The 19593-nt window shown below is 29.5% G+C and overlaps 2 protein-coding genes across 5 annotated transcripts; both read right to left on the bottom strand.

The window, feature by feature from the left end:
- Positions 1-1082: 1082 nt before the first annotated feature.
- On the bottom strand, positions 1083-10974 carry LOC114303705 (uncharacterized). 4 transcript variants are annotated; one of them, XM_082901770.1, is made up of 7 exons: positions 10743-10974; positions 10458-10582; positions 10104-10366; positions 8580-9011; positions 3831-4218; positions 1446-1523; positions 1083-1336 (listed from the first exon to the last, which is right to left on the bottom strand). In XM_082901770.1, exons 4-7 carry the CDS (start codon positions 8981-8983, stop codon positions 1283-1285), a joined length of 924 nt encoding a protein of 307 aa, XP_082757896.1. In that variant the 5' UTR covers positions 8984-9011; positions 10104-10366; positions 10458-10582; positions 10743-10974; the 3' UTR covers positions 1083-1282. The 4 variants fall into 4 exon arrangements, with proteins under 4 accessions (XP_082757896.1, XP_082757897.1, XP_082757898.1 ...); XM_082901771.1 differs by having other exon boundaries at positions 1083-1333; positions 10743-10966; XM_082901772.1 differs by having other exon boundaries at positions 1083-1333; positions 10658-10958.
- On the bottom strand, positions 10345-18300 carry LOC114303704 (uncharacterized). Its single transcript, XM_028248850.2, has 9 exons — positions 18209-18300; positions 17915-18103; positions 17443-17631; positions 17316-17347; positions 17078-17154; positions 16072-16129; positions 15207-15283; positions 10514-10582; positions 10345-10366 (listed from the first exon to the last, which is right to left on the bottom strand). The coding sequence occupies exons 1-9, from the start codon at positions 18282-18284 to the stop codon at positions 10345-10347; spliced, it is 789 nt and encodes a 262-aa protein (XP_028104651.2). The 5' UTR covers positions 18285-18300.
- Positions 18301-19593: the final 1293 nt, after the last annotated feature.

A 19593-nucleotide genomic window follows, 5' to 3' on the forward strand; every position in this document is an offset into this window, starting at 1 on the left:
TAAATTAAAATGTTTTAGTTTTGGAAATTCAAGTTATATCTTTATAGGAAGAATAAAATGTAGTTGAAGTTACAAATCAATGAAAAGATTTCAAAAAAATGATAAATTAGTGATGAGGTTTATCAATTTTAATAATTAAAGTAATAAATTTTTAAAGATTTTATAATATTTTGAAATCTTTTCATTGATTCACAATTTCCCCTAAAATGTATGATCAAATTCAACCATAAAAGTGACAGATATCATAACTCTGTTGGGAGTTGCAAAAGTAGGGCTCTCTCAGCTCCCAATTTGAAGCAATTGAATCGGATCAAAGTTTATTTTATTTTCATGTCTACAAATGATAATGCTTGTTTGGACCAACTTTATGACTAAAACAACTCAACTAATCAATCACTATGAAAAATATTATAAGTCTCAAATTCTCTACTAAATAAATGACTAAATGTCTTACGAGTATAGACTCTATTTATGTGAGACATTTAATCATTTATTTAGTATTTCTAACATTACTCAAATCACTATTGATCTTTTTGTGAGCTCAAAAACCTAAGATCAATCACAACTCACCTTGTGATTAACTTGAAGTAGCTAACATTGCTCTCTTTTCTTAATTTGTAAAGTATTAATTTGAGTGTGCAGTTGACTTGGGATTGCTAGTATAGCTCTTTTCTTAATTTGTAAGGTATTAATTTGAGTTGGCTTAGGTATTAAGGTTTCACATATGATTGATAACATGTCTTAGTCTCAATTTATTGTGTGGGCTTATGGTTTGTTTATTCCCCCCTTGAGGGACCTTCACTTACGTGGGATTAGTCCCCCACCCACCCTCCATCTTTAATTAATAGCAGTAATTTCAGAATTTTATCATTGAAATAAAAGATTTTATTATTATCAAAATTATACTTATTTTATACTTTTTTAAAAATACATTTATCAAATTAATCTGACTCGGTTATGAATGACATACACATACTCAAAATGCACCTCTTCAATCCAGTGGACACGAAAGAATCTCATCCTCAAAAAACGGAAAAAAATCAGAGTAGACAATAAAGAAGAAAGAGAGACAGTACTCAGTATGGGATTGAACTATATATTTTGTCTGAATCATTTCTTCTCCAGATGAAAGGTGACACAAAATACAAACGTTCAATGCAAAATAATATCACATCGTTACAAAAATAGCTAAAAACTATCATCACCGTCGTCTTCATCGTCTTCTCTTATATGTCACCTCTATCCAGACAACACTACCATTGTTGTCCCACAACAGTTTCTTCTATTCCGAGTCAGATTCCATGTTACCCATAGCCTTTAGCCCTCTTGGTCTCTGCTGCAACCCAAAAGTATATACACATAAAAAATTTCAATATAATTTGTTTTCTTAAACTGTTTTCAAAATTAAAGATGACGCTAAAATGGAGAAGGATGAGAAAAGGTACCTTCTTGGTGATCTTTTTCTCTCTGACCTCGTATCGCTCTAGGGTCAGATCACATAGCCACGCACCGGGGCTTACCAACTAGCAAACAGAAACACAGAACAGATTTCAAAAACATATTAGAATTTTAATTCAAAGGAAAGGGAAAACGACTTTGCTTCATATCAATTATTTCTTTGATTACTATATCTTTGGGAAGAAACAGTTGACCCCATTCAATAATTGGAATAGCATAACATGTCAAAATAGTGGGGATGTGAAAATATCATCAAATGAACCTAAACCAAAAACGACCTTAAATTAGTGGGGGGTGTGATGCGAGTGTCCAATATAGTCCAAGCTGAGTTTTTTTAATATTTTTTTGGGTAAGTTGGTCCAATCTGGGTCACAAACATATAATATTTTATGTATATATTAAATACACATATAAATAATATAGGCATTATTGTTTAATTAATATAAGTTATAGATACTCCCATAGCCTCCCACCACTAGAGAAGAAAACAAAGACCATTTCATACTAAAAAAATTGCTATGTTTTAGACCATTTATTATCACCATTAAAAATTAATGTTATGTATGTGAGACCTAGTGTTTCCCATTGAATAGTATATGTAAATAATTAAGAGTATTGACGTATAAATTAAAAAAAAAAATTATATATAAAATGATTAGTTTCAATTTCAAATAAACCCCACACCAAACATATTCAATTCTAACCCCCACAATTATTTTGAAAGTAAATTCGGGATAGTTGAGGTAAGATATATAGAATTATTCTTTTTTAAATTAAAGTCCAGGTAAGGTGGTGATTTAATCAGAACCGTACACCTGGGCAGAATGACCACCGTTCATTTGAATCTGCTTAATAAACAGCTTTTAATTGTTCTTCTACCTTCGAGAGTTTGAAGGTTTCAGATTTAAGCTTAGTTTGGGAAGACTAAATAAGTATACTTTTTGACTTTTTATAAAATATTAAATTCCTACAAAAAAAATAATAATAAAAAAAAAAAAAAAAAAATCCACGCATGCACTAACACGTGTATGTTCTCGACCCAACTAAATAACTTTTTGACTTTTAACCAAGTTTTTGACTTTTTTAAACAAATGATTTGGAAAGTTGATAAAAAATAACTTTTTGACTTTTTTGATTAATGTTTATTTATGATATCAAATCATAATAAAATGACCAAACTACCTCCATTTATTTAAAATATTTACAACTTCTACAAACCAAAAAAAATGACTAAAAGCAAACTTTCCAAAATAGGGCTAACTCTCTTTCGCGTTTTTTTTATATTTTTAGGCTTTACCGTACGTGCCAAAAGAAAGAAAAGTAGCCCACCGTCCCAAAGCAGCCGCACTAATAAATTAATTAATATTAATAAATAAATATCACAGCCTCCACCCAACAAACACTTTATTTAAATTTTTTAAAGATAAAATTTAATTTTTGCTATAAATTAATATAATTACAATATCACAAATATTTTTTTTATATTTAAGGCTGATTTGACAAGTTTTAAAAAAAATTAAAAAATCAAAAAATTAAAAAATCATTATCCTATTTAAATCGTATCATCTTATTTAAATCACATCATCTCTCTAACACATCACTTCAAATCCAATCCAAATCCAACTTATATTTCATAAAAAAAATCAAAAATTACATTTATTTAAATCATCCGACACACCTCTTAAATATCTCCAACACAAAAGTTAGTTGCTTTATCACTTTTATAATTTTCTCTTTAAAAAAAAACATTACTGGCACTGTTCATGCACCTTATACTCCGTTACTTTTTATTGTCAGTCACGTTTCTCTCATCAATAAAAAGCACCAAAAAGCCATTTGGGAAGTTTTAGTCAATAAAATTAAAATTAAAAAATTATTATAAATTATCATTTTATTTTTTTATTTTTTTATAAAAAATTTTAAAAATTATTAAAATAACATGTTGTAAACAAAGTAAACAACCTCGGAAGTTTTAGAATTTTATTTGGTTTTTTCTTAGTTGAATTACAATTATGTTGACAATAATACCAACTTATTACCTTTCTTTGGTGCAATTTATTGAGACTGATTAAATCTTCTTGATTCCGATCCAAAAAAAAAAATTAAATCTTCTTGTTTTTTAATTCAATTTATAAAAATAAAAATAAAAATTGGTGCTACACAAAAACAATAATAATAAAAATTTAAAAGAAAAAATGTTTTTCAACTTTTTTTTATTATTAATTTTTAATTTGTAAAAAATAGGACCAAACAAGTTCTAAATAATTTTTTCACTTTTTCAAGTGGGAAAACAGTTCAGAAATTTTGTGGTGAATAGTATTTTTCGTTAGAGAGAGAGAGAGAGAGAGAGAGAGAGAGAGAGAGAGTTTTACATTGAGGGTGCGTTGAATGAACTTGGCTCTCTTCTTGGGTCTCTGAGGCAGCTTTGATCCTTTGAACGCAATGAAATCCTCCTCTTTCTCCTTGTTCGTCAGCGCGATCACGAACTTCGGTGGCCACACCGCCGGGATCGCATCGCTTCCCCCCGACGACGTCCCTCCTCCTCCTTTCTTGCTATCGTGCGCCGTCTCCGACGACCCCGACCCCCCACCACCGCCATTATTATCATTATTAGCAGCACTAGGATTAATAAGGTGGTGGTTGGTGGTGGTGTTATGATGCGCACTACCTCTCTTCTCCTGCGCAACCCCCCTGTCAGGAGAGGACAACCCCCTCACACCGTTGCTGTGGCACTTCATAGCAATCGAACTATCTGAATTCCTATCTCCATACAAAACAAACAAATAATAAAACACATTCCATCACAACATACTAATATATAAATATCCAAATATTATATTCAACAATTCAACAATAATAAAAACAACATAAATATTAAGGAAATTACTGATATAGCCTTGAGGGCGATCGTGATCGGTGAATAATCTTCTTGTGGTTTTGCGTAGACAAGGAGGGTTGTTTTGGGAAAGTCCCTGGTATTTGCTGCTAGATCGGCTTTAATATTCGTGCTTTTTTATCTTTTTATCTTTTATTTTATTTTATTTTTATAAAAATAAAAATAAAAATAAAATAAAAAGCGAAGATATTTGAGACAAAAGTGTGCGATCCAATCTACCTGCACAGCTGGGGAATACAAAGAAAAGTGAGGGGATTTTGGATGCTGTCACGATCTCAACCGTCAGATGAGGTTCTTCCTATTTATGTTATGGCTACGTGTCACAATCACAGAGAAAACGGAATCGGACGGTCAGTATAGGAAAACGGTTCTTTTGAGGTGTGCACGTGGCATGAGAGCTATCGATCCGCTTTAGATGACGGACCAATCATTGCTTCTTCGGGTATGGGAGATGTGATCAGATGCGGTCGACGTAAAGAGATACCGTGAACCTCTTTCACGACGACTTTCGTTTTTGATTACTATTGACTCGAGAAAGTTTGACTTGAGCTTGACGATCATACTCCAACTCCTACCTAGTGATAACAATACTACTAGGAAAGGTTTGCCTAGACCTGCCATAATTTCAATAATTCAAACGTGGTCCCACAGTCCATAGGTAAATACTGTAACGACCTATTTTATGGGTTTTTTTTTTAATGAAAAAATTTATATACAAAAATAGACAAGATCGAATACATCTTAAATTTGTTTAAAATTCTTATTCACTTTTTTATTTTTTATTTTTTTTAGGGGGTGGGGGGGGGGGGGTGTTATGAATTTTAAGGGGTTTACTAGCTAATTAAGATTAGAATTTGAAAAGATTTAATTAATGGAAGTAAAATTCATCATTTGGCACATTAAAGGCCACAATCGAAATGAAGAACCTATTAGTGGGGTTGGGTGGGTCACTCACTCATGTCCAAAAACATGTGACGTGAGTGACAACACCACACAAAGGACACCCATGGGTCCACGTCCAACTAACAACAATCCCCCCCACCCATTTCTATTCAGAATTTTAAGGCCCCAAACCAAACCCATGCCACTTCCCTAGAAATCACCTAAGTACGTTTTTTAAAAAATATATATATATTATCTAACAATATTATATACATTAATTAATATTAATTAATGTCCTAATTGATAATACAACACAATTTTTAAAAAATTTAATTTTCATTATTTATATAATGAATAAAATTATAATTTTAAAATGACAATATCATAACATATATTAATACATTAATTAATATATCAATTGATACGTGTCACCCCCACCATTTTGTTTCTCTTTTTTTTAATTTCTTCTCAAATTTTTTAACCAAACACAATTAAACCCCAATTTAGTTTTCATCCCAGGCTAAAAAACCCAATTAATACATGTTGCACCACCATTTTATTTTTATTTTTTTCTAATTTCTTCTCAAATTTTTCAACTAAACACAATTAGCCCCCGTTTGATTTTTACCCCAAGCTAAAAAATCACAAAAGAACACAAAAAAAATCAAAAAAAGTCAAAAAATAACAAAAAGTCAAAAAAAAAATTCATTCCAAATTTAAAAAGTCAAAAAAAATCAAACAAATAAAAAAAATCTCCAACTAAAAAAAAATTAAAAATTAATTAAAAAAATCATTACCAAACCACCTACACAGACAAGTCCTTACGTATTGTTTTGCGGCAGCACATACTTAAGTCTAAAAATTAAAAGACGACAATAAAGACCAATTTTCACAAGAAAAAAAATTAATTTATTAGGTTATTAACTCATTCAAATTATATTATCTCCCTATTATTTTAGAATAAAAAAAATAAAAAAATAATTTCTGTTCTCTACTTTTTAAAATAAGCCAAAAAATTAAATTAACATCTCATCTCTATTTTCTTCAAATGTATTTTCGTAAAAAATAAAAGAATTACTAGCATAATTGATTCTAAAACACCCCCCTTTAAAAATTGAATTTTTGACTTTTTATTAAAAAAAATTTAAAAAAATTAATATAAAAATTATAAAAAATGATGTAACCAAAAAATAGATTAAAAGGCTGAATTTTGACTATTAACCAAAAAGTCAATCATAACAGTAATATAATCACAGATTGTTTAATATCAAAATTAGAATAAAAAATTTAAAATAGATGAAAAAGTTTAAAAGAAGTTTTATATCAACAAAAATTAATTAATTTGGTAAAACGTCTGGTGCCCATTACTTAACACAAAATATTGAGATTTTTTTTTTTAAAAGGTCAAATGGAGCTTAATTTCTAAAATTTTGCAATTATAAATTTTTGAGACAATTACAAAAAAAAAAAAAAACAATCCCAAAAGTCGGAGCCAATTAATAAAATAAAACCTAATAAGTTTTTAATTTTATCAATTTAAATCTTAATATTTTGATTTATTTTTTAATTTGAACATTCGCCTATTTTTATTAAACAAAACTAGTGAAAAAAAAATGTCATTAAACTCGATAAAAAAAAATTAATTTAAACGTTTTATATATACTTATATTGAATTTAATGACTAAAATTTCAATTTTCGAACTATTTTATTTAAGGAAAATAAGCAAATTATTTAAACTAAAAACAAATTAAAAATAAAATATTTAAATTGATAAAATTAAAAATTCAATATTTATTTTATTATAAGGGCCAAATTTTAAGGATTTTTTAAATTTTTCCTAAATTTTGTTTTTCTAAAAATGAAAAACCAAAACCAATACTGAAAAGTAGATTTTATTTATTTATTATTATTATAAATAAACCTAAAGTATAAAACTTCTCTATGATCTGTTATGTACTGTGTTGCTGATTTGGAGCCACAAAGGAACCACTTTCATAATTTTGTCCATCTAATTTTTATGTTATAAGTGTTACACGTTTCATTCAAAAAAAAATTTGATCAAAAAACATATTTAAATGATAACTTATTGAAAAAAAAATAATAAATATATTATAAATTCATTATCATAAAATTAAATTATGTTACAATAATTATTAAATTAGATTTTACTTCATTCATAAATGAATTTTTTTAAACTATGTGGGTGTTTGGAAACATAGTTTGGTTAAAAACATAGTTTGGTTTTTTTTTTTTATTTGTGTTTGTGAATTATGTTTTTGATTTGTGTTTGTGTTTGTGAATTATAGTTTGGTTAAAAACATAATTTTTAAAAACATAGTTTATGTTTTAAATAGTTTGTGTTTAAAAAAAGTTTGGTTTTTTTTTTTTTTATTTGTGAGAGTTTTAGAATTATGATTTGAGAATAGAGTTGTATTTTGAATTTGTAAATTTTAAAATTAGTGAAAATTTTGTTTAATTATGAGTTTAAATTGAGTGATATGACATATAATATTAAAAAATGAGTGTTTTAAAAAATATTTTAAAAAATAGGTATAAAATTAATTTTCTAAAATTTTAACCAAATAACACACTCAAACAAAGGAATAAAATTAAATTTCAAAAACACTGCCAAACAGACCCTTTAGGCTCGTTTGGTTTGATTTTCTGAAAAAAATTTGGAAAATTTTCTCTACAAATAAGTTTTCAAAAATAACCAAACCAAACAAATTTTCCCAAAAAAATTTCCCAAAACTTGTAAACCAAACAAGTTTTCCAAACAAATCTCTCTCACACACATCAAATCAATCACTTTTTCCAAAACTCTATCTCAAAATAATTTTTCAAAACATTTTTAAAAAAAAATCAAACCAAACATGTTTTCGTACTTTTATCTCTAAAACACACCTCTCAAACACAAACCAAACATACCCTTTGTCTTTTTGTGAAAAAAATAGCCCAAGTCGCCAACTTCCCAAACACCACCATTTGCATCATCGATTTTAATAGAAATTTAAATGGAAAAAGACAAAAAATAAAAGAAATATAAATTATTTTCTTATTATTATTATTATTTAAATCTTCATTCAAAATTATGATTCAAGCACAGATATAATCAAAACACAGTCGAAGCCCATATTTGATCTTCTACTGCTGTGTTTAATTTATAAATTTAAACAGTGATTTAAAAAATTAATAACTTTTATTTTATTTTTTAAAATTTTAAATTAAATTTATAATCCAAAAACATAAACATCACCCAATCAAAAAAATGAAAAATAAAAAAATTACGAACATGAGCGGAGCGTGAAGCACACGCGCCACCAATTAAGGTTTATAACATACCTCAGAATGCGATGAGAAGGCGACGAAGAGCGTTGCCGGAGATTCAAATAACCATTCCCATTAATTGCCGTCGTTGTCGACAACGGTTGATGGGAAGCAGCATCATTATTGGTATCAGATCTGACGACCCGGCGGTCCACTCGAACCGTGGTTCGGTGAACCGCCGCAGACGCCGAGTCGGCGTTGCGGTCCTTGGCCTGCATCTTCATGCACCTGAGCCGCTTCCGGTTCCCCCACTGCAAAACAAAGTCCGACGACGTCGTGGTGGCCGCCGCCGTCGCCGACGATCGTGTCTCCGGCGGATGTGTTATGGACCTCAACAATCCATGATCTCCACCACCACCACCTAATACTCCTAGTCTTTCTCGATTGTTGTGGGGGTGGTTATAATTATTCTTCTCCATCACTCTTTTTTCCTCTCCTATAGCAAACCTGTCACAATAACTGGGGTTAGTTTCTTTATCAAACCATGGTTAACTTAACACTACTCTCATAATTAAACACAATCCACAAAAGAAGGAAAAAGAAGAAAGATAGGGATCTCTCTCCCCCCTCTCTCTCTCTCCCTCTCTCTCTGCAACTTCCTACAAATTCAAACAAAAGATGATAGAAATTTAACAATTAAAGATGATGACAATTAAATTTTTTTCCGAAATTATAAACTTCAAGTTGCAGAAGATCTAGGCAACATCTAAAGAGAAAAATGGAAAGTTTTCCTTCTGCATTTGCTGTTCTGCTATAGAGAACCAAGTGAGAAAATGGGACAAAAAGAAGAAACTTCGAAAACACTTTTCTCGATTCAAATATCAATCTGTTATCCTCAGCTTACATTTTCTCGGCGGCCAAACAGAGGACTAAAATTCGGAAAAAGGATCTCAGAGCAGTTTAACGGAGGAACATTGAGAAAACTTCGAACTCCTAAAAAGATAGGACTTTCAAAGAAGAATCTCCATCGAGAGAGAGAGAGAGAGAAGCGAATTGCTGAATCGATGACGAATCTCCATCGAGAAACACTAAACAAGGAATGAAAACGTATATTTAGAAAAATTGAAAAAACATAAAAATAAAAACCAAATTTAGATTCAAACTCGACAGAAAAAAATCAAATTAGTAACAAAAACACGAAGAAAAGGACCGATCAAACTGAAACACATAACACACAGAGAGAGAGAGAGAGAGAGAGAGAGAGAGCTGATTGGCTGCTGAAACTGAAGATTTTGAAACAGCTAGCTGGAAGAAAATTATAGAACCAAAATGCAAATCTAAGAAATGAAGGATCCGAATCGGAAAAGCTTGAATGGTCAGCTTCGCATTGAAAAAACAAAAAGGCCTGAAAGTGCTTGAGAAACAGAGCAACGGCTCAAATGAATCATATATTAACCTTTTAGAGAGACATCGATTTGCCCAAAACACTAATACCAAAGCAAAACAAATCATCACCTAAATTGCAAAGATCAAACTTCATCTCTCTCTTCTTTTTTTTCCATTTTTTTCGATTTTTTCCCAAAGATATTGATTTCATACCTTTTTTAGTTTGAATTTCTCTTCAGTTTTTTGGAATTGATAGCAGATTTGCCACCACAACACCGTGAATTCAACCAAAGCTTCGATTTTCGAGTCTTGAGATTGTGGATATAGAAATTTATAGTTGATTTCTAAGAAAATGACGACATTTCAAAGCTTGAATGGTCGGAATTCGTTTATATTCCGATCTTTCAAACCCAGAAACTGATCTCTGTAGTTCAGATGTCGTTAAAAAATTGCTTCAATATCTCCCAGAAATGTACCTGTTCAACAAAGATTCATCCAAAAACAAGTTATTTCTAGTATTGATCATGAAAAGATGTTAGAAAATGGGACTGTGTTTCGATTACAAACCTCTGAACAATCATTCTCTCTCTAATCTGCAATGAATCAAGCAAATCTTAACGAACAGCTCGGAAATCAAAGCCAAATCCACTTCAAATCCTTCTGGAAACCCCTTCAAACCTCTTGAAATGTATCTGTGAAACAATATCAAACAGAACACAAATTAATTTCAATATATTAATCGCAACAAATCGAAGCAAATTACAGACCTCTCAGCTCCACACACACAGTTTATTTCAGAGAACCAATCACACAAAACAAACACAAAATCAAAGGCTGTCTTCAATTACAGACCTCGAACTTCTCAGCTTCCGCGAGCTCCGGATCCTCTAACAAAACAAAAACTTCAACACATTTCAGTATTGAGAAATCTCGTGGAATTTTCCCGGAAAATCTCTCTGCTTTCTTTTATTTTCCGAGAAAGTGAAAAAGAAAATTGATAGAGATAACAAACAGAGAAGAAAAGAAGCGGCTTCTGATAATAAAAAAAAAAAAACACGAAATGCTCTCTTTTCCTCTCGAACACAACCCCGTTTTTATACCCTCCCATTTCTACTCCACTCTCCGTTGCATCCCAACCGTTCATCACCAACCGTTCATCATTCATCCGACCGTCCAGATCTATCCTCTTTCGAATCGTCAGGCACGTCTTATTATACGCCGTAAACGTGTCGCACTCGAACACTACACTCTACTTCACGCCGTTAGCCTATTTAACGGAATCTTTAACGTCGTTAGTTTTGCAAATTATTTGTTAGTATTTATTTATTTATTGTGTTGTTGGCGACCTTTCTCGCTAACTGGGGTAGGGGTGTAACGTAACTGGGGTGGTGGGTTAACTAACCGTGGTTGAGTTAGTGTTAACTTGACTAGTGTGACGACACTGTACAGTGTATTGTGTACGGTTCTTTTTGGTTACATTAATGTACAGAGTAAAAAGTATAGGATGAGGCCAACCTCATGATTCTTATCATGAAGCCTCCTCTTGATTCTCTCGCGAGATCAACTTTGTAATTCTTGATACTCCCTCCCTTAAAAAAAAAATATTAGGTTCCGTTTGGTAAGCTTTTCAAATTATAATTTTATCTACTGATTTGAGTATGGTGTTTATTTTAAGTTTTCAAATCATAATTCTACACTCATTTCTCAAAACTCAATTCAAAACATAATCATTATTTTTTAAAACTTATAATCAAACACATATAATTCAAAACTCTTTTCAAAACTCAATTCAAATCAATATTTTAATTTTTTAAATATTTTAATTTTTTAAAAATATTTTAATTTTGTTAAGATTTTAAATATTTAAATATTTAAATATATTACAATTTTTTTAATTTTTTTTGAATATTTTAATTTTTAATATTACTATTTTATTTTTTAAAATTTTAAAATATTTTATAAAAATAAATTCAATCTTTATTTTCTAAAAATATTTTTAAATATTTTAATTTTTTTGTTATGTCTTTAGTTACGATTTGAATATAGAGTTATGAAAGTAGTATGGAATTTCGAGTTATGTTATTGATTATGAGTTTTAAAAATAATTTCTTAATTAAGTTTTGTTTTATATGTTTGGTTACGATTTGAGTGTAGAGTTGTTTTTAAATTTAAAATATTAAAATTTTATATTATTTAAATTTTTACTTATTAAATTTTTTGAATATTTATTTTAATTTTTTACTTATTAAATTTTTTAGATTATTTAAATTATTTAAATATTTATGATTTAAATTTTTTGAATATTTATTTTGAAAAAACAATTGTTTCCTTTGTAGTATTTTCAATTAAAAATTTGATTAATGCTATTTTCTGTTAATAACAAAAATTTAATTAAATTTTAAAAAAGTTTGGTTATGATGTTGATCAGAATTTTTAATAGTGTGAAAGTAGTGTGTTTTGTTATGAGTTATAAAAATTTGAATTAAGTTTTAAAAACTATTTTCAAAACACATAACCAAACAAATTTTCTTACTTCACGTATCAAATCAAACTTTCAAAACGCAATTGCACACTAAATTCAACACTCTATTCAAAAATTATAACCAAACAAATTTTCTATACTCAAATCATAATTTCAAAACACATAAACTCAAAATATAACTCATATTCTCAAATTATAATTAGAAAGCCTTACTAAACGGAGTCTTAGTTTTTTATTATTTAAAATTATTAATCTCTTCTTATCATTTAAATATTTCGGAAGAGACTATTAGGGTTCGTTTGGTTTGTATTTGTGAAAAATTTTTGGAAAATTTTCTCTACAAATAAGTTTTTAAAAGTAATCAAACCAAACAAATTTTTCCAAAAAAATTTCTCAAAACTTGTAAACCAAACAAGTTTTCCAAACAAATCTCTCTCTCACACACATCAAATCAATCACTTTTTCCAAAACTCTTTCTCAAAATAATTTTCCAAAACATCTTTTGAAAAAAACTAAACCAAACAACTTTTCGTACTTTTTATCTCTAAAATACATCTCTCAAACACAAACCAAACACACCCATTATTTCGGGATTGAAGGAATGTCAACTATTTCATCTTGATTGGCATATCTAAGCAGATAACAAAAGTCTAAATTACAAATAGTTTTCGGGTTTATGAAAAGTATTTTGAGCTCCTCATGTTATGGAGGGGTCATTTAGGAAGCGGTTAAAAAGTTGATTTTTTATTTATTTTTATTTTTTTTATGTAAAAATGTAAAATGTAATGTAATGTAATTTAAAATAAATTAAAAGTTAAAAATTAACTTTTAAGGTTAGTTTGGGATGTTCTAAAAAAGTGCACTTTTTAGTTTATTGGCTTATATGGGTTGGATTTAGATTGTGTTTGATGTGATGTGTTAGAGAGGTGATGTGATTTAAATAAGATGATGTGACTTAAATAGGATAGTGACTTTTTGACTTTTTATATTATTTAGGTTATGCCAAACTTGACCTTAGTTGAGTTGCCAAGTTACCCCAAAAATTATACTTCTCACCTAAATATTCAAATTTTTTCAATTTGTTTCCTTTTTTTCTCTTGTTAATCTATCATTAGGGGTTAACTACCAGATTCTCATAGCATCAACAATAAATTTTAAGATAGCCGGTCTGTAAGTCTAAATTTTAATTTTGTTTGGTGAAAGTCAAGTGATTGGACAAGTTCAAATAAAATGATGAAAATATCCTTACTTATATATATATATTAGTGTATGCACGTGCTTAAAAGCAAGGTATAAATAATGTTGAGATTAAAATGTAATTGCAATTTATACATATCATGTTCAAATTTGTAGAGTCTTGTCAATTTTTAATAAAGATATTGAAAAAATATAAAGAAGTACTCTTCTTCTTAAAAAAACTTATAAAGAATTAGCCTCTTTAATTCTACATCATTAGAGGTGGAATTAGAGAAGCAAAATTAGATGATGAAACACACGCGGTTTAATTTCATTTTTAGACTTTATTTATTTTTAAATAATAAGAATTACCAAAAAATAGGAAATAAAAAAAAAAAAACAAAAAATACTGAAACAATTCTCAAGCGGAAAAAAAGACTAAAACAATTCTCAATCTTACCTTGCGAGTGCGAGTTCGAAGGGTAATTTCAAACTGCAATTTCATACATATATAGTATAAACAGGAGTACTAAGTTAAAACTGTAATTTCAAATTTGTAATCTCATATTCTCCAAAAGGAAATCTCATGTCCTACATATTTAGCAAGCATGTTTAATATTGAATCTCGTGTTCTACAGTATAAACATGAGTATTGAGTAAAAATCTATTCAGCTACTAACAAAACGTTGAAAATACAATTTTTATTTTTTTTTTATAAAAAAAAATATGAACTTCGATCACCAAAACCCCAAATTGTTCTTTTCCTTTTTTTTTTTCCTTTAAAATCTCAGCAACAAAAAAATACACCAAAAGTAAATTATCCGAAAAACACCTTCTTCGTAATTTCTAATTTCAAAATCAAAACAACAGTGACCAAAGCAACCAAAATCAAAACAAACAATCTTACCTTGCCAGTTCGAAATTTAGGACTTTGATTTCGTACACGAAAAAGAAAGAGTTTTAACTCGGCATCAATCTTACATAAACTCAACAATATCTAAGATATAAACAAAAGTAAATAAAGCTAAAATCAACTCTAAGCTAGAAAATACACACACACACACACAAAAAAAAAAGAAAAAAAAAACTCACTTAATAAATATGATAACATACACAAAAGATGAAGAATTCAACTCAACATCAATCTCATATAAAGTGAACAACCTCCAATCCAAATATATTGTATAACCCACACTATAAAATGATGAAATGAAAGCTCTTTCCACCTTAAAAACAAAAACCAAGAACTTTAGAGGAAGAGTTTTAACTCAGCATCAATCTTACATAAACTCAACAATCTCTAAGATACTTTAGGAATTCAAAATTTAAACAGAAGCAAAGAAACAAATTAATTAGCGATAACCCTCGATTAATTGGCACTTGAACCCCACTTTCAAATATGGCAGCAAGATAACAATATCAATCCCATGTCCATTATTAGTAGGTTAAGAGAAAACTGTGTAACTATACCTTAGCATCATTCCAACTTGATGTAGATCAATCACAAATGTTGATTGTTCAACATTCATAAATTTGCTTCCCATGGCACAAAATATCCTATTTTTTGGAATTCTGGTAAGTTCTCGTAGTAAAATATGCAAAAATGCAGTACCAAAAACATTAATGATACCAAAAGGCCAGGGATATAAAAATCGAACCTGTCAGTCAAACCTACAGTAGCAACATCTGTAGGTACAAAACTTCCAATATGGGAAAGGAAAACAATTAAAGCTACCTAAAAGAAAAAAGAAAAAAAAAAAGTTATCTTTCAAGATGTGTCAAATAAATATTTCTATTTATTAAGGATTAGTACATTTATACAGAACATATATGCAACATTATTATACAAAACTTCCAATGTGGGAAAGGAAAACAATTAAAGCTACCTGGAAAAAAAAAAATTTATCTTTCAAGATGTGTCAAATAAATATTTCTATTTATTAAGGATTAGTGCATTTATACAGAACATAAATACAACATTATTATTAAAACTTTGACACAAAGAGAAAGGTGAAACACTAACAAAACTTATACTTATAGTCGTCACATAAAACTATTGAAGTATATAAATTTGAGCAGACATGAAATGATGAAAAACCAGAAACATCAACAATTGAAGTATTTGCATGTGAGAGTATTTAATTAAAAACAGAAGCAGAGTGAAAGTCAAAAATTAAGAGAAGAAAACGAATTTGCTTTATTATATATATGGTTAGAGCAACCCATATAAGTTGCTATCAGTTTAGAGCAACAAAGGAAGTTAGGTTGCTGGACATCAAGTCCATTTCATCAAAATCGTTTTAAATTTGTATTATAAATACCATGTTCTACAACTTAAAAAAAAAAAACTTTTACATCATTAGGTGAAGTTTTGATATGGTGTTTAGTTTTTATTTTTTACTTTTGGTCACATAAATTATTCTTAGATTAACAATCTAAATTATCGATTCAATTTGTAATTGTCAATTTCAATTCACATGAACCCCTCTTAGAGCAGATGTTGCATATATGTATACTATAAACAGTATAATTGTCAATGTCAATTTCATTGTATACTATAATTGTCAATGTCAATTTCAATCTAAACACATTCATATGGGTATTTACAGTATGTAGCATATATGTATACTATAAACCCCTCTTAGAGCAATATGGGTATTTACATAGAAGCCCAATACATATAGATATAGAAATGAAAACATATCAGATGAATACACTATATGGGTATTTACACTATATATTTACATTCAGATGAATACACTATATAGAAATGAAAACCCAATACATTCATATGGGTATTTACAGTATGTAGCATATATGTATACTATAAACCCCTCTTAGAGCAATCCAAAACATAGAAACCCAATACATATAGATATAGAAATGAAAACATATTAGATGAAAACCCCTCCAGTTAGATATGTATAAACTATAAACCCCTGCAATACAAATGAATACAAATTCATATCACATATCAGATGAATATAGAAACCATATCACAAACACAAACACAAACTTTTGAATACAAATGAATACAAACTCCATAGTAGATACAAACCCAGATATTAGATGAATGAATGAGAGAGAGAACCATAGTGTTAACCAAGTCAGCCAGAGTGTTAACCAAGATTTGGGTATACCAAATACGGCATTACCAGTCTGCTCTTACAAACGGACTGCTTAGTCCTAGTACTGTTATTCCAAAACCACGATCAAGACCATGATTGGAGACTCCAATCCATTTTGACTGATATATTGTATTATTGTAAACTGTTTCATCATGTTGTCTTAGAGAAGGTGGAGCGAGATGTAGTTCAAGATGCTCACCTTCTTGCAACTACTGTAAGCCACTCTATTTAGCTTAATATATTTGTGTTGTTGTGTTTTGTTCTTAAAAAAAAAAAAAAAGATTTGGGCATGTGCAAGATTTGGGTATAAACTAACTCAAATTCTAAACCCAGATAGACCCAGATATTAGACCAATAGATATGTACAAACCTAGATATTCTAATTGAAGCATAACTATTACTTGCGCTTTCTCTTTCTTTTTGGTGGTTTAAGCCAATTGTCACTGACAATTTTCTTAAAGTCCAACTTGTTGTCATCCTTCATCAAAATTAAACAAAGAATGAAAAAAAATAAATAGAAATCTACTTCAAACAACATTAACCAAAAGATAAACAAATTGCGAATCGAATCGCGAATCATGATATTTTGGCAATAGAAGTCCAGAGTAATAGCCGAACATGTGCAAGAATGATCTGCACCTTTTCATCATCAAAATCATATAGATCAGCAGCTGCGAAAACCCAGACAGGTTGCACTTAGCCTTAGGTGCAAAAGCATAAAGTAAAAAAATGTTTAATAAATAAATCTCGATATCAATCCACATACTGTCATCCATTTTGAATTTGATTGCATCTTCAGTAAACTTCTTCATCTTAGCATCAAGCTCAGCTGTTGCCTCTTCTCCTTTAGCAATGATCCGATCTATATCATCATCTGTAATTGTGCTATCCTTAGAACTGAAAACCATTTCAGCACCAAACCTCACCATTTGCAGCAGCTCATCTTTGTTAACAGCTGCCAAAACAAATTAAAAAATAATCAAATCAAAGTATTTTACTTCAAACAACATTAACCAAAAGATAAACAAATTGTGAATCGAATCGTGAATCATGGTATTTTGGTAATAAAAGTCCAGAGTAATAGCTGAACATATGCAAGAATGATCTGTACCTTTTCATCATCAAAATCATATAGATCAGCAGTTGCGAAAACCCAGACAAGTTGTACTTAGCCTCAGTTGCAAAAACATAAATTAAAAAAATGTTTAATAAATAAATCTCGATATCAATCCACATACTGTCATCCATTTTGAATTTGATTACATTTTCAGCAAACTTCTTCATCTTAGCATCAAGCTCAGCTGTTGCCTCTTCTCCTGTAGCAATGATCCAATCTATATCCTCATCGGTAATTGTGCTATCCTTAGAACTGAAAACCATTTCAGCACCAAACCTCACCATTTGCAGCAGCTCATCTTTGTTAACAGCTGCCAAAACAAATTAAAAAATAATCAATAAACTATCAAAGTATTTTGCTCACATTAATTTGAATATAAATTCATGATAAGGTAACCTCTACAAAAACAACTTACTCTTTTGTTCTGCTAATCGCCCTTGTTGGATCACTAAAGCATCAAGAGCAAGCTTTTTATAAGCCCTCTCAATCATCTTTTCATCTCTCTGCTCCTCTATTTTTTAAACAATACAGACAAATACATGAATTATGTATGTATATACATAAATTATATAATTCACAAACCAAAAGAGCATTTTTAGGAAGCACACTCCTAGAAATACACAGGCATAATAAACATTACAAAACAACAATGTGTCGTAGATAGGTTAGTACATTCCATTTTACTCAGAACATGACAATTCCAATTCTATATTGCATCCTGACAATCTCAATTCAACCTCCGATTCCACTTTTTCAGATAACAACTTCATTCGCAATGATTTTTGGATTAGAGAAGGTCTTGTTGTCGGATTGGTTCAATTGGTGGCCTTTTTAGCGCTAAGAGAGGCGGTTGCAAATCCAATGGACGCAGCAAAGCAGAGTGCTTTTTTTACTGTCAAGACTTTAATTTAACTAAGTGCTTATTCCTATTTTTTTCCATTTAAGTATATAGTCCCTTCTTACAAAAATCCAAGATTTGGTATTTCAAAGACTTGGTTTTGTAGAATTTCTCAGATTACAATATCAAAATCAGTTTCTTGTCATCAATGTGAAGATAACACATTTCCAGTCACAATCAAATGGTGAAAGCATTTTACATGATGCTCTTGCCATGCATCATTTGTCATGTCTACTAATTCACTTCTCAACACCTTAAGCATATATTGTTGCACCAACATTATCTGCAGTTGTGGCTAAAGAATTTCTTTAAATCAAATTGGGATATTTGCCTTCTTATTGTTCATCTTAGTATAATTCTAAATTCTAAAATTATAGAGAAAAATTAGAAACTTAACAAAAAAAAATTAATTCTAATTTTTGTAGATAGGGATCTAAAAGTTGACCCAAATAAATGAATTTCAATAAAACAAATATACAAAAACCTGCCCATTGTCAGAGTATTGAGGTTAGTTGATAGAGATGAGAAGCCAACAATGGGTTTCATATATGAAGCTATAGATAGAGCAAAGTTGGCAATTAAAAGAGATTGTCGCTACTACACCGAGTATTGGAAAATTATTGATACTCGATGGTCTTTTCAATTGCATCAAGATTTGCATGCAGCTAGTAAGTGTTACGATTTCAATTATAAAATGTATATTTATTTACAATTATTAATTGTCTTCTTATTTTTGAAGGATATTTCTTAAATCCTCAATTCCAATATGATGTTACCTCATCCAATGAAATGATAAGAGAAGTGATGGATGGACTTAAAAAAGTAATTACCAGACTGGAGCCTAATATGGATGCTCAAGTGAAAGCAACAAATCAAGTGCGTACCAATTATTTAAATTTTAA

The sequence above is a fragment of the Camellia sinensis genome, chromosome 13 (genome assembly GCF_055761805.1).
Source record: "Camellia sinensis isolate YWXY chromosome 13, ASM5576180v1, whole genome shotgun sequence".
NCBI classification, from domain to species: Eukaryota; Viridiplantae; Streptophyta; class Magnoliopsida; order Ericales; family Theaceae; genus Camellia; species Camellia sinensis.